The 15,649-nt window shown below is 43.4% G+C and overlaps 1 protein-coding gene across 1 annotated transcript in view; it reads right to left on the bottom strand.

Moving 5' to 3' along the window:
* Nucleotides 1-9,133, bottom strand: part of OVCH2 (ovochymase 2) — a gene marked incomplete at its 3' end in the record, with an annotated part of 47,315 nt that extends 38,182 nt beyond the window's left edge. The window contains exons 1-5 of the mRNA XM_015412748.1: nt 9,043-9,133; nt 6,146-6,255; nt 2,074-2,165; nt 1,373-1,545; nt 153-248 (exon numbers count right to left, since the gene is read on the bottom strand). Of these exons, the coding sequence (XP_015268234.1) occupies nt 153-248; nt 1,373-1,545; nt 2,074-2,165; nt 6,146-6,255; nt 9,043-9,133 (562 nt within the window). The remainder of the gene's footprint in view (nt 1-152; nt 249-1,372; nt 1,546-2,073; nt 2,166-6,145; nt 6,256-9,042) is intronic.
* Nucleotides 9,134-15,649: the final 6,516 nt, after the last annotated feature.

Raw genomic sequence — 15,649 nt, 5'->3', positions numbered from 1 at the left:
ATAATAATAATAATAATAATAATAATAATAATAATAATAATAATAATAATAATAATAATAATAATAAAGTTTTATTTTCCACCCCCAAACACCAAACATATTTATTTTTTAAATAGTTGGCTTGCTTTACAGAAGTGATGACAGAGACTTACTTTCTCTTAGGCGACCCCAGCCACAAGTGCTGCATATATAGCCTGGATCAAACGTTTCATCTGGACTGGGAAGACACGCTGGCCAAACTTTGGGACCTACCATGGAAATGGATCGTGGTTGTTAAGTATGGGAAAGAATAATGTTCGTTTGGGCTGCGTCCCAAGTCTCTCTCTCTCAACAAAAAATTTAGCTGCGTTTTATAGGTAACTTTCAGAAAATATTTTAAAACTTGATTTCTAAAATAGATGACAAGAATTCATGGAGATGTTCTTCTGGGCAATTGCAATTGAAACCAAGAGCAACATCAAATGTATTTTCTCCCACTCACAGATTTTTGCTCTGGGCTGTTTCTTTCTCAAATGTTTGTAGCACAGAAAATTCTGAATTCAAACCTTCCCCCCCCCCCTTTTATACAATCACAATAAAGCTTCCAGTGCAAGACCCACACAACACTAAAGCCGGGTCACATACACATGCAGCTGTGTGGCAGCCGCTTCCCCATGGCACATCCCTATGCACTGTGGTATATAAGAACTAGTCCCATATGGGTATGATTACTCTTCCTAAATCACAACTCTTTCCCAATCCTCTCAAGTAAATTTCTGATATTCATTTCTGCTTTTCAGAAGACCATTTGTTTGAAGGGTGATCCTGTATATATGTATTATTTATTGTGAGACCTTGTATGTGCTACTTCCTAATAAAGGACTCAGAACAACCAGTGTTTAGGCTGCAGAAACGCTGTGTATTATTGATCAATATGATAATTATTAGTACAGTGAAGTTGTATATTTTTATTTCTGCAAATGGTTGCAGTTATACTGGCTGTTTGTGGATCCCTCTTATTATGAATGTTGACATCGTTTGGCTCTGTAATTACAAAAAGTTGCCAGCCCGCTTCTTCACAACCAAATGAATCTATTCAACCCACATTCTTCTCACCAGCTTGATCATGTGAGCTGAATATGTAAAGTACTGGTTGTTGGTTCACCGGGAAGCGGGGTGTCTTTTGGAATCAGGTGTGACACCGTTTACAGTGCTGTCCTAAGTACACTTCCATGGAAGTAGCCTTCAGTAGGTTCCTGAAAAGGTCTGATTAGGACTGCACTGTTAATCTGTTATAAATTATTTTCTCTTGAGTTTTAATAACAATGTTTATAAAACTCAGACAGATACTTATAATCCCCCCTATAATTATCATATTTGACTAAGATATTACCATATTTAAAGCTGCCATCCACTTTCAGAAGGGCAATGTCATAATTCATTGGTTTCCTGGGGTCAAATTTTGGATGACTGAAGATATGTTTTACAGGTAGTGTCTGTTCTTCCTGCTCTGTCAGAGTCAGATCATGTTCTCCGGCAGTGATGGTCAAAGAACTGAGCAGGTTTCTGCATGGTAGTGAGAAATTGTTGGAATGGGGGGGGGGATAGAATTCATTTTTTAAAAAACAACAAACCTTTTTATACACAGAACCATGAATTTTTAACTAGCAATCTTTTTGTAGAAAAAGCCCAGCAGGAACTCATTAGCATAATAGGCCACACCCAACAGCAGGAACTCATTAGCATATTGGGCCACACCCCTGACAGCACAGCTCATTAGCACATTAGGCCACACCCCCACGTTACCAGAAGTGTGGTTATCCAGCCACACTCACCTTTTGCTTGTTCTTCTGTTGACCTTGTTTGTTGTCAAAACCCAGGGCCTTTTTTTGTAGCAGGAACTCCTTTGCATGTTAGGCCACACACCCCTAATTGTAGCCAATCCTAATGAGTTTCTGCTGTTGGGTGTGGCCTGTTATGCTAATGAGTTCCTGCTGGGCGTGGCCAACTTGGGAGCCAGCCGGAACTCCGTTCCTGTGCGTTCCTGCCCCAAAATAGCCCTGGCAATATATATTTCTGGTGAAATATACATACCTGCTTTGAACACAGTGAGCTGCTGTGATCACCCATTGAGTAGAAACAAGGGTTCCGCCACAAAAATGACTGTTCTCTCGTTTCAAGGAAACCTGAAGAAGAAAGAACACATACTGCATTGTGTTTGCGTATGAAAGTGCTGTAAAGCTGCAGCCAACTTATGGTGACCCCATATGGTTTTCCAGGCAAGAGACAAATAGAAGGGGTTGGCCATTGCCTGCCTGGGCTTCCTTGGTTGTCTTCCATCCAAATACCAACTAGGGCTGACCCTGCTTCACTTCCAAGATCTGACAAAGATTGGGCTAGGCTGGGTCATCCAGCTCAGGGCACACCCCATATTAGTAAGTGCAAAATGAGTGTTCTAATCATATCTGCAAAATGAGAAAGAGAATAGGATATATACATAGCAGTGAATGCCCAACATCTGGAGAATGTCAGCATGTACATGTGAATGATAATAATCCTTGATTAACTCTGTAAATGCCTAGGGTTTATACACACACACACACACACACACATACATAGGGGTAATTTCCTGCAGGAGCACACAGGAGCGGAGCTCCGGCAGTAACAAGCCCCACCCCCTGCTCCCAGTAGCCCTCAGTCAGAGCAAGAAGCAGCCAGGTAAGTTGCAGAGCCCCCCCCCCAGCCCAAAACAGTCCAGCGGCACCTTTAAAACCACGTTTTATTCAGGTACAAGCTCTCCGTCCTCTGCGAGAACAGATCTGCACGTCCCTCCCCCCCATAGCTAGCAATCCAAAATAGTCCAGTGGTGCCTGAGCGGTGAATGTTGCCTTCTGACACACTTCCGGTGAAGTCAGGGTGTGTGGCATATGCAAATAAGTTATGCTGAGTTATGCTAATGAGCTCCTGCCTTTCTTTTTCTACGAAATGACCCCTACACACACACACACACACACACGCACAGAAAAGGACAATGACAATAACATTTAGTTTACCCCTTTTGCATTCTCTTTTGGTCAAGACTTCGGTCATATAGACCCGTAATGAATTGAATTGAATAACATTTAGGTGACGGTCCATGTTCATATAAATCTCTAAAATTCCAGACATTCACAGAATTTTTTCTGGTATTATCAGCATGTAAACAAATGATAAACACTGTGATTTTTTTTAAAAAAGTTGTCTTAATATCACCATGGCTATTTAGCATGGTTAATGCGACTAATCTAAGATCTGATCTGAACACGCCCAATTTGTTAACCCTAGGCAATGAATTGAAACAAATGAAACAAAATTACTTCTGACTTTTGGTAAGAAATAAGCCACATGGGTGGCGGTATCACTTTGTCAGCAGTCAGGGACAAAACTTTCCTGGTGGGAACAGACGCAGAGGCCCTGAATTTGACCCCCTACCAGTCACAAGGCAGCCTACCTTTCCTGCAGACAAAGAGGACAGAGGCCTGAGACTTCCCTACATAGTAAAAAGTATACAACACACACAAATATAAGGGAGATCAGCAGTGAAGAATATTTATTCATTTTTAAAATGTTAGCTAGCTTTTCTCCACAAAATGCAGAACCAAAGCGGTTTATAATGTATTTAAAAAAACACTCTAAAGACAGTCAAATTTCACTATTCCTACTTGCCATCAACAAACTAAATCAAAAGACAGATCAGGTGGCAACAGCTCTGCCCTTGATGACAATGGTCTCTCTCCAGGCAAGCAGGCATTCACTTCTTCTAAATTGTCACTCTGAGTCTGAAGTAATCTTCTCTGACCGAAATGGGAGGAAGCCTCCAAGTGACCAGTCTATTTATGAACTGTTTTTGTGATTGGGAGGTAACGGGATATTTAAAGACTTGTATTAAAGAAATCACAGGGTGCACATGCCATTTTCTCAGTCTGAAACTGTTCCTGAAGGCATGCTATTTGGGCAAACAGCAGATGGCACTATTGGTAAACTTGTCAGTTTCTCCAATGAACCAAATAGCACCTCAGGTATGTTTCAGCTTGCCCTCCTCCCCCAGCTTTATTGGACCTTTGCAAGGGGGAGAGGGGAGGATATACACAGCAGATGTTGATCTATGCAGAGATCTTTGCACATAGCATGCATGGAAAACTGGCATTCGGAGGAAAACCCTAAACTGGAGCTCTTGTCCTTGACATCTAGTTTTCTGTGTGCAGAAGAGTTTGTTTTATTTCATTCATTTACTTTATTTATACCCCAGTTCCCCACCCCCCCCATGGGGACCCAAAACAGTTCGGCTGAGAGTGTGAGCGTAGCCCAAGGTCACCCGGCAACCTTCCAGGGCAGCACGGGAATTTGAACCTGGTTCTCTCACACCCTAGTCCAACATTCTAACCACCCGACCGTACTGACTCACTCTAGCTGTTGTTTCTTTTTGACTATGAAAGAGTATTTCGTTTTGAATGTGAAAAATGTACAGTCCAGATCAATGCTTCTTCTAGGCTGTGGAGTCTTGTGAGCAAAAATTCTACTTTGTGGGCTGCTGGCATTAAAGTTACGAGCGAGCGATTTGGCTCCTGCGTAAATTAGTTTGCTCTGGAGCCCTCCTTCCCGAGCGAAGACAAAAACGGATGAGCCGGAGGCTAAAAAAAACCTGTGAGCTAGCTCACACTAACTCAGCTTAGGGGGAACACTGGTCCAGATCCAGGTTTGCTGTATCTGTAAGGACTAGAGCAGAGAGAGTCCTGCGGTACCTTAGAGCCTTGGAACTTTGCGGGAACAAGGGCATACATTTTAAAAATCGAACACCTCTAACATCATGACTGTATTTAAAGGGTGCATGCGTGGAGCTTGGCCACAGCGGTTGCAGACTGACTTAACCATCATCACCCATGGCTGGAGAAAGGTTAGTGTAAATTAGTATATGCTTGTGGAGTGCTCACACCTGGAACCCTATGTCTGACTGGGATCTGCCAGCTCCACCTTGCATAGTCTGCATAACGTATAAAGAGGTGGTCACTGTACATTTTCACTTGTCCATAAGGAAGGGGAAGGGAGAAATGGAGAGAAGGGTACAGGGTGAGGCAACCTTCTCCCACCTGGTCTGAGACCATCCTTTGAGGGACCTATAAGCAGCTGCACTTGCCATTCTTAATTATAACACTGTGAACTGACATAGCAACTCCTGATAATTTGATTTTATGTATTTCTGCATGTAAGTCAGATGGTTAATGTAGTGTATTCAAAGCTGACTTGAATGCATGACATGTGGTGAAACATCTAATTGAAGTATAATGCAAAGCTTCGTCCTGGGCTAGGATCCAAATACATCCAATCGTATCACTAGCCCAGGAAGTAACAAGCCAATCACTTCACAGCAAGCTCCCTGAGCAGGAACGTCCGTGATTTGCCCGTATACGAACAACCTCATTGGTTGGTATTTGTACAGGGGAATGTTTAAAAGCAGGACAGCTGCAATGTAAAGGCTGTTCTGGCTATCAGATGTTGATCCGTGTTGGAGTTGTGTTCGAGTTGAAGAATAAAGTTGTGTTCTTGCTGAATCACTCTCTGACTACTTTGTTAAGCGAACGACTTAACAGTTAAAACAGACAAACTTGTATGTCTTAGAACATCATGCATCTCTGGGAGGGCGGCCACTAGAAAACAGCAGCTGCAATCACACAGGTGGATGTCAGAACTGCACAAGCACATACTGATTTACACTCCCCTTTCTCCATATACAAACACAGAGTCCATACGTTAGTATTTAGATCCCTGCTTCTAAATTCTGCTGCTGCAGGTTAAATAGCATAGAACATCAAAAGGCAGACACAGAAATCTCATAGTTTAAGAATATTATTCCCCAAACCAGTAGATTTGTCTGAGCTTCTTAATGGATCTTACTATGAAAACAAAATAACGAATCAGAGAAAAGCTTCTGGAAATCCAGAGAAAATTGAGATTGTTTCTTGCTTTACTTGCGCCGTTGCTATTGCAGGTGGCAGAACTGTGTTCAGAAAAAGGACCTACAGCGTAGCCCAAAGACATGCAGTTCCCTGTTTTTTCTCCTCCGTGATTCACTGCCATTTAGACCTGCAGGTGGCGTGGACTACAGCTCTCTTGGCCAGGGAGTGCTCACCTGCCATGGGTGTGAGCCATGCTGCACCTGGTTCCCACCAACAATCCTAGAGAGGTAGTTATGGAAACTCCCTGCATTTTGTTCCAAGGGTTTCTTTCCACATTTAGAATCTGAAAGGCACAAAGGAAAAAAGAGTAAGATACCTCAGTGTCACTTTCTACATTATTTTAATATACTAAATAACTTCCAAATCTCCAAAAGTCCTAAAATGGTTAAGCAGAATATTTTAATGTAATCGATAAAACAGTTTGTTACTTTTAATGAAAAGATAAAAGTTAAACTACAGAATAAAAATAAAAGCAAGTATTGTATTGCTCACTTTGCAGTTAAACTCCCCCCCCCCGAAGAATGGCACAGGTTTTGCTAAAAACTATGCGTACATGCTTTACAAGCAAAACACCACAATGTCCGTAAAGTCTAAATACAAATGGCATTTCAGATGAAAAACCTTCATGCATTATTTACTTGATAATTTAATTTTTTTTTTAAATTGAAGCTTTTTGTGTGTGTCTGTTGGGACCCTGGGAGGGAGGGAGACATGAAACCAGCCTTTCGTCCAACAAGACGGCCACCAGAGATGAGAAGCTGCTTGTCCTTTGTTTATTGAGTTGTAGAGAGCAACATGCCCAGTCACTTAACCTAGGCCCCCAGTTCCCTCACCTCCCAACTGCACTGACTGACTAGTTTTTCTCAACTTTTCCTAGGCTGACACCCTTTGCTCCTTGCATGTCTCCCTTTCTGGGCCACCTCTGGTCATCTCTTGCCCAGAAAGTACCATGGATGGGGTCACCATGAGTCAGTTGAGACTTGATGGAACATTCTTCTTCTTCCACAGCCTTGCCCCTTGCTCTTCTCTCAGCCCCTCCTTGGGACCCACTCTTGCATCCTGTGTCAAAGGCAGACCCGGCCCATTGCTAGTAGTGGCCCTCTCCCCTCAGGGTCCAGGCTGCTGGTGAGATTTCTGGGGACAGCCATGCCGCCATCTCCGTGGACCAGTTTGGCATCTGTGTAGCCAGCCACCTCCCCAGGCAGGGCATTCCTTGATCATTCTTCCTTGGAGATACCTACCAGGATACCTACCAGACCCTTCAACTCAAGAGACTCTGCCAAGGTTGGGTTGGGCTGTCCTGCAGGGTCTGATCCAACATCAACCTCAGTCTCTACTGTGGTACTACCTTCTTCCCCTCCTTTGCTGGCCCCCTTGCCCCTAGCCTCATTCTGCTTGGTATCAAGGTGCGCCCCCTACCTGTCTGGAGTTGGACTTCACATTGTCTTTATCATATTTCATTGTACAAAATTCATGAGTGTGCGAATTTACAGTTAAAATATTAAAAATATGTCATATTCTCACACCAAAAAGAAATGAAGTACTGTTGTTTAGAAAAAAGATATTACAGCTGGAAATTATTGTGAGGTTATTTTAGAACTGACTGTATACTTTTCAAGGTTCTAGCTGAACATTAGTTTTCTCCTATGGCTTGTGTCTTTGTCACAAAAACAGGAAAAATTAATCAATGTATGAATAATGAGAGTTCATAATAATATATATAACTTAAACAATTCTCAATTTCCAGATCCAGATGAAGTATATTCTAGCCTTCAAGCAGCCCAAGCAACGATAATGTGTACACACACAAATACACACACACGCACAAGATCAAGATGGGTAACTGTGTTAGTCTTTCTGTAGCAGTAGAAAAGAGCCAGATTCCAGTAGCAGTTTAAAGACTACCAAAATTTGTGGCGGGGTAGGAGCTTTCATGAGTCACTGCTCACTTCTTCTATATTAGGGTTACCATATTTTGGAAAGCAAAAACAATGGTATATTTCCCAACTGACTACTTCAAACAAGTGTTCATTATGACAAATCTCATTTTAAATACCTCTACTCTTTAAGCTGTGATAACTGCTACTACCTGGGAATATTCCTAACCTTCCAACCTCCAAAAGAGGACATTTTCATCAGGTGTTTTTTTTTTAAGAGTCCAAAAGAGGACGGATACCAAAAAAAGAGAACCTGTCCTCTAAAAAGACATCTGATAACCCTAACACACACACACACACACAGAGGGAAAGATAACCAAAGGAGAGGGCCACCTTTTTCTTGTGTGCCTCTTCAATGATTGAAAATGCCCCTCCAAAGCTGCACATAGCTCCACAATGGGGAAAATATAGTACAAGCAACCAAACTTGTCTTTTCACATCTGTTTTGGCCTTAGAGAGTGCTTGGTATCTTTTGCATGTGACACATGTGCATGACTAGTCAGCCACATCCCGTTCCCAACAGAACAATCACCACTCTGAAATTATCCAGGGATATAGGATCCATTCACCTGTACACTCTGCATGTGATGGGTATTCTTCTTGTATTACCCATGGTTGTATGATAGGGTCATCAAGAACACATCACAGCAAATCTTCCCCTTATACAATGGATGACAGTATATAGAACCTCAATTTCTTTCACTCAACGGATTATACAGATAGCTACTTGGAGCAACGTACGCCATACAGTCTGGGCCAAGCGGGGGGGGGAGGGGACTCTGTGCGGATCCACCTTTCTTCCACTAATGGTTGCAGCAGAAATGAAAGGCAGAGACATCACTGAAGAAACTAAAAGTAACATCTGCATTGACAGCCAGTATCCAAACAAACAGTTATGAAGATTTAAGGGTAATGCCAGCCCAGCCCTCGCTGTGCTGTTCTGGAGGCTCCACTTTTGGCAGCTCAATGACCCGCTGCAAGAGCAATCTGCAAAAAACTAGGGCGCCCTTCCAAAAAGAGACGTTCCCTTCGACTTCTATAATGGGCAGTTAAGATACAGGGTGACATGATTTAAATGTCTGGATCTTGCTTTTAGAAAACAATCAGAGAATAATATGAAAACTTGGCCATACCTTGCTGTCGCGACATTGATCTAGAGCTTCCCTCTCTAAAGTAAGTTGTCCCAAGCATAAGTACAAGCAGATTGCCTAAGGACACTGGCATTTCCAGGCAGTAAGTGACTAAATTTAAAAAGAGAGAGAACTTTATACTGGCAAAGAAGAAACGATAACACAGTGGGAGAGCAGCGGCTGACTAATTCAAATTCAGGTTACTCATTAATCAGGCTATAAAGCTTTGAACCAGGCGCTACTAAATTTTTCCAAATTTAACCAGGCATGATTTCTTTTCAGTTCTAAAGAGGCCAACACTCTTCATTGCTGGGTTTTTTTAAGCTCGAACTTTTATTTAAAGGCCAGTCCATACATTAACAAGCACAATAAATCCAGGCTAGCCAACACACAGAGTCCTTTGCCAATATAACAGCATCACACTGATGATTAACGACTCCAGTTTAATTATAGTCGTCTCCAAGGTTATCACATGTGGATTTTTTTTTTAAGTTTGTCTCCTGCATTTTATAGGTTTGGCAGCACAGCAGCTATGCTGGGCTATACTTTAGAACCACCATCTAAATTAATTTACTGGGGAGAACACTGTATTGAATTCAGGTTATTTTAAAATGCATGTGGTCTCGGCCTTAACATCAATAATATTTTTTTAAAAATACAGTTGTTTTCCTACTATTGTCAGCATGCGTCATTGCCATTAACATTGTGCAGAATGCAAAACTAAATCCTGGCTAAGTCTTCACTGATGCAGAAACTGTAGTCTAAATAAAGGAGGAACACATTGACCTGGATAGCCCAGGCAAGCCCAATTTCGTCAGATCTCAGAAGCTAAGCAGGGCTGACCCTGGCAAGTATTTGGTTGGAAGACCTCCAGAGAATACCAGGGCCGGGAGGCCAGAGACAGGCTATCAAGCCACTTCTCTGAATGTTCTCCATGCCCCAGTAGGAGTCACCAGAGGTCACCATGACTTCCAGGCACAGGCACACATACACACAAACACACACAATGCAAAAATGCTCCCCCCCCCCTAAAAATAAATAAAGGAGGAACACATAATAGAATTGATTGAAACACTGCAGAGAGAAAAAAAAACTAACAAAAGACTGAAAGGGCCAAAGTTTGTTTGTTTGTTGCCAGGTTGCAATAAACTATGTCATGTATACATTCCTTTGGGGAAACAGTGGGAAATGTCCTGTCGCAGGGAGTTCCATGGTCTTTGCACCAGGCTGTGTCTCCCTAGCATAAACTGCACTTGGAGGCGGGAGAATCTCTGCAGCTAAGCTGCACGGCTCTTAAGGCTGCAGGTTGTGGGTGTCCAGTCCCTTTGACATCACTAATGACAAGGGATACACAAACAGGAGGAGGCCGCCCAAATCTTAAAGCCAGCCAGGGCAATAAAGAATAAAGCGGAATCTGCATTTGTCTTTCCCACCGGTGTCCCAGCCTTTTGACTCCATCTTCAAAAAAGCTGTCTACATTTGGTGTCGTTTTCACACCTGAACAGTGCTAGCATACTTTCGCAAGTCCACATATGTTTATCATCCTTTGGGGCAACTCCACTGTCATTGCACCTCTGCGCTGCTTTAAAAGAATCTTCTCCAAACAACGTTCAAACAAGCATAGAGAAAGACAGCGTCACAGCAGCACGAAAATGATTTTACAATGCAAATGCAGATTCGCCCTTAAAACAAAAGTAGCTCAGCTCCCACGCTTCGAACACCGAATTGTAGTTTGCAGCAAGCTATATATTGCACAGTATGTCCTGCATTCACTCGCTGTGTTTTCTTTAAAATCACTTTCATGTACTTTTGGCGGGACAAGATCTGCACATAGCAGCAAAATAAAAAAAAAAAAAAAAACAAAACACCCCACTCTGCTGTGCTGTCAGCATGTCCCTCTGTTCTTCCAGAATACTGAGATTAGGCTTCATCCATACCATCTTTCAAGACCACCAATCTTCAGTTCCATCCTAAACAGAGGCTTAGAAGCGTGTTAACTCTTTAGGACTGCACTGCTTGTTTTCTAAAGTTGTATTCAATCACACTGTTATATCTTGTAACGTTTTGCATTCTCTATCACGGTATACTGTCATCAGACTACACATCCTAATGATTGGGGGGAGGGATCAATCAGAATTTCTGATACGGAAAGGAAACACTTACTGTGCAGTGTCCCTGGGTGCGGGAGGGGAACAGCAAGCGACCTCAGAGCAGCATGTTCCATGCATTCTTTCCCTGGAACAGGGTGGTGCGCTGAGTGGGAAGGGCGGCACTGGCCTTTGTTCTCTCCCTCTGCTACTCACTCTTATCACCCTCGCCACAAGGAGTATAGAGTGCTCACAAGCTCCTCCAAAGCTATTCATCGTACTCTTGGCCTCCTCCATGGTTGTCAGCAAGTATTTCCTTTCCCAAATCTTGTATTCTTTTTTTTAAAATTCTTTTTATTAATTTTTTCATAAACAGATTTCAGTAACATTACTATGAACAGATTTCAATAACTTTGCATACAATTTATCATGTAGAGTTGTGGATATAGCTTTCATATATAGACAATAACGACACATAAAAACAAATTAACATTAACTGTAGGCATGTTAACAAGTGTTTCGATTTCAACTTAGGTATTTATTAGTTTCGAGACCAAGGTAACCAATTCGCACTTTAGCACTATCTTTCATCATAATTTCAGTGTTGTGATGACAGCTATTGGTTTAGTATAGATTATGTAAACTAATAACCGGCTATGACATACCATTTGATCCGGCTTTATTGTTTCTGGATAGATGGGACGCAATAGTAATACCACCAATCCATCGGGACCTTATCACTATTCTCCTAGTAGCGGCTAAGACATCCATTGCAGCTAGATGGAAAGCAGATAAAGCCCCATCTCGATCCTGCTGGTTGAATAAAGTGTGGGACCACCTAATCTTGGAGAAGATAACAGATCACATTCGTCATTCAGAAATCTACCCCAAACAGTCCAGTTTTGCAGAGAAATGGCTTCCCTTCATGGAATTCCTTTTTGCCTGCAACCAAATCTTGCATTCTTAACTAAATAAGAGATACATGGAAACAATCTATGAATTCGAAATCTGTGGCTTGGGAACATTATGTGGTAAGTGTCTATAAATGATTTGATGACAAAGGGCAGACAGGACAGAGATTTAGAAAATGGGTGGTGACAGTCAATAGAGAGAACTTTTTGTCACTCTCGCATTACTTAGGAGCAACGAACAGCAAATTCAGTACGGATGAAAAAAGGAATTCTTCATTCAAACAGCAACTAACTTGGGGAACTCACCGTCACCATATGTAGCAATGGCCCCTAGTTTTGTTTAGTTAAAGTGGGATTAAACAGATTTATGAATGCTAGGCCATCAATGGCTGTTAGCAGAAGTCATTTCGGGGGGGAACGTGGGGGAATGCAGTTCCCCCGGGCGAGGTGCAGGGGGCGGGGCACATGACGAAGCCACGCCCCCTGCTTCCGACCGCCCTGCTTCCAGCCCTCATTCAGCCAGGAGGAGGCAGGAGAAGAGGGAAGGTAAGTTGCTTCCTCCCCGCCTCTCCCCACCCCTGCCTGCCTGGGGCCAGGGAGGGCCTTGGTGGGGCTTCCTCGCACTCCCGCTGGCCTTGCAGGTCCACCGCTGGGCCCCTGATGTCAGGGGGTGTGGCATATGCTAATGAGTTATGCTAATGAGTTCCCCTAGCTCTTTTTCTACGAAATGACCCCTGGCTGTTAGTCACAATAACTCCATGTTCAGAGGCATTACCCCTCTGAATATCAGTGCTGGAGGACTGTAACAAAATGCCAGACTTAGAGGCTTTCCAGGGCCATCTGATTTGCTACTGTGTGAAACAGTATGGTAAACTAGGTGGACAACCACAGCTGCTTTTTTGTTCTTACACCATTATTCAGCACTGACATTGCTGCTTCCCTGACATTTGGGATGCCGGGATAATACATATTTTGAAACCCTATTTTAGCTGTTTGAACATTATGTGCATCAATCAGAGCCCTTAATGTTAAATAATATGGGTTCCAGTCACATGCAGAATTAGTCGCACAATAGGGACGAATGCCGGGTGGATTTTAAGGGTGCAATCACACGGAAACATCTGGCAAGTGTCCCGCACCCGTCGGCAACCCATATCGCCCGGCTGAAGAAGTGGAGTTAAAAGATACTAGGGAAAGTGCAGTATTTTCTGGGAAACATGCAGCACGGGTGGGCATTTGATTGTGGAAGCGCTGGTATCCTGTCGCATCCGGCGCCCGTCCGCATCCCACCGGATATTTTTTTAAGCCTCTGTGGTATTCGCACAAATGCCGAACTGCGCATGCGCACAAATGCGTACGGCTGAACCGCCTCGCCCTTCTTTGCGACGCTTCCCCATCAACATGTGATCGTGGCTGACGGCATGCGTGCGGAGCCTCGGGGGGAAATGTCTGATCAAGATACCACACTTCATTTTGCTCCGGAGCAAAAAGCCTCACTTCACCCCCGGATGACCTCGCTCATGTGACCGGGACCAAGGTCTCTCTTTTTGCCTGCTGTATCTTAGTAGAACAAAGGACCTGTGTGAGTGTGTGGGCTCATGTGCACACATGGTGTGCCAAGACCGGGAACAGACTCTTGGCAGCACCACATGCCTAGGTCATTCACAAGTTTGTGGAGGAGAGGGAAAGGGAGGAAGAGGGAACTGCCATAGCAGGTAATTTAGAGCCAAACTAGATATGACAAGAGTCCACAGGTCCGACCCACAGATGAGGATGCCATTTTAAAGGGATTTAAAAATTCCACAAGGGACTGATCCTGATCAGGCCTGCAGCACAGCAGGATGAGGTGTTGTGTTCCCCCTTTGCCTCCCCTGCATTTCAGCTTGGAAAGGGGGGGGTGTACTGCCCCAGCAGAATACGTAGCTAGCAGATTGCTTTAGAGTAGGAAAATGAGCCCTTTGCCTTTAAGACATGGCACCATAGGGACTTTAAAGAATACTTATAGAAACATTGGGATGTTAAGAATAATCTACTTTGTTTTGATAATTATTAAGGATAGAACTCGGAAATAGTTGAATAGAGGATGATTGTTGTTAAAGAAATTGTTACCTATAAAGTTGGATATATGATGAGGATAGTTAAAAGAAAATGTTACCTATTAAGTTTTGTTTTAGATGAAATGATGGATAAGAAGAAGGAGGATTTGGTGGGGGTGGGAGCACTGCGGGAAGCTTGAAGAAGGGGAGGGAGGGTGAAGGGAAAAAAGGGTATATTGTGAATGATAAACTGCTTTAATGTTGGACATGTTGCTATATCCTGATAATAAAATGTTTAAAAAGAAAAAAAAAAAGACATGGCACCATAGGGAATGTAGTTTAAGAACTCTTTAGGTTATATGATCTAAAATAACTCACTCTATAGGGAGGCCCTTTTCCTGCAGCTTTGTAAGTTTGGGGAAAGTCTTTTCCATTTTCTTTGTTGTATCTAACCTCTTTAGCGGCAAGGAGATGCATGAACGCAATTCCTTTCCACCAGGGGTCATTTCGTAGAAAAAGAGCATAACTTATTAGCATATGCCACACCCCCTGACATCACCAGAAGTGTGCACCAGCCCCTCTGACAGGCAGAAGCACCTGGGATCCATTCTTTCCCCCCTCTCCCTTCGCCTCCAAGTCGGGCGAAGGAAAAGGGGAGGGGGAGGATCTCAGGCGCTTCTGCCTGACAGAGGTGCTGGCGTGCCCATAGCCAGCCTGGGTGAATTATAGAATCATAGACTCATAGAGTGGGAAGGGACCTCCAGGGTCATCTAGTCCAACCCCCTGCACAATGCAGGAAATTCACCAATACCCCCCACACACCCCAGTGACCCCTGTTCCACACCCAGAATATGATTTAAAAAACCCTCCAGGATCACTGGGGGCCAAACTGGCCTGGAGAAAAAGTGGTGATCAGCATTTCCCTAGGCGTGTAAGAAAGGGCCACAAGAACTAAGCACTGATGCAACCCTTCCTGCTCTACCTCTTGTGATTTGCCTACGTTCACACAATCAGCATTATGATCCTTTTAAAGTTGAAAGCATGATATAAATGCAAAGGACTATTTGTAAGATTATCTGTAAGACACAAGACCAAGATGCATCTCACTTCTGGCAATCACTTGGAGAGACCCTATCACTCAGCTTCCCTTGCCCCACACACACCCCACACTGGAATAAGAACATAATATCAGGCCATACCACATTGCAATAAAGCCCCTACAACTGTTTACAGAAATACTGAGCTTCCCTACTGTTTGCCACAACTAGCCCACCACACAACCAGGATCAAGACTCCTAAGTGGACCAACAGGCATACACTCGTTTGAGAAACTGAGTATTACATTACAACACCTCTGGAACATTACAGATCAGTAGAGGCAGCTCTGTACAGTGGTCAGAGTTGCAGATTGATGTGGTTTGTATTCAAACCCAGGTTTGAGAATACAAACCCAGGTTTGTATTCTCACTCTGCTGGCTGAGTGACCCCGGGCCAAATCTCCCCTTCTCTACCTGACCTACCCCACAGGGTTGTTGTGAGGATGAAATGGAGACTCATGGGCAGGGTCCCCAGCTTC

This window comes from Gekko japonicus, unplaced genomic scaffold, assembly GCF_001447785.1.
Source record: "Gekko japonicus isolate JY-2015 unplaced genomic scaffold, Gekko_japonicus_V1.1 scaffold821, whole genome shotgun sequence".
NCBI classification, from domain to species: domain Eukaryota; kingdom Metazoa; phylum Chordata; class Lepidosauria; order Squamata; family Gekkonidae; genus Gekko; species Gekko japonicus.
Note: the sequence above shows the minus strand (reverse complement) of the source record. Positions and strands in the feature narration are given on the sequence as shown.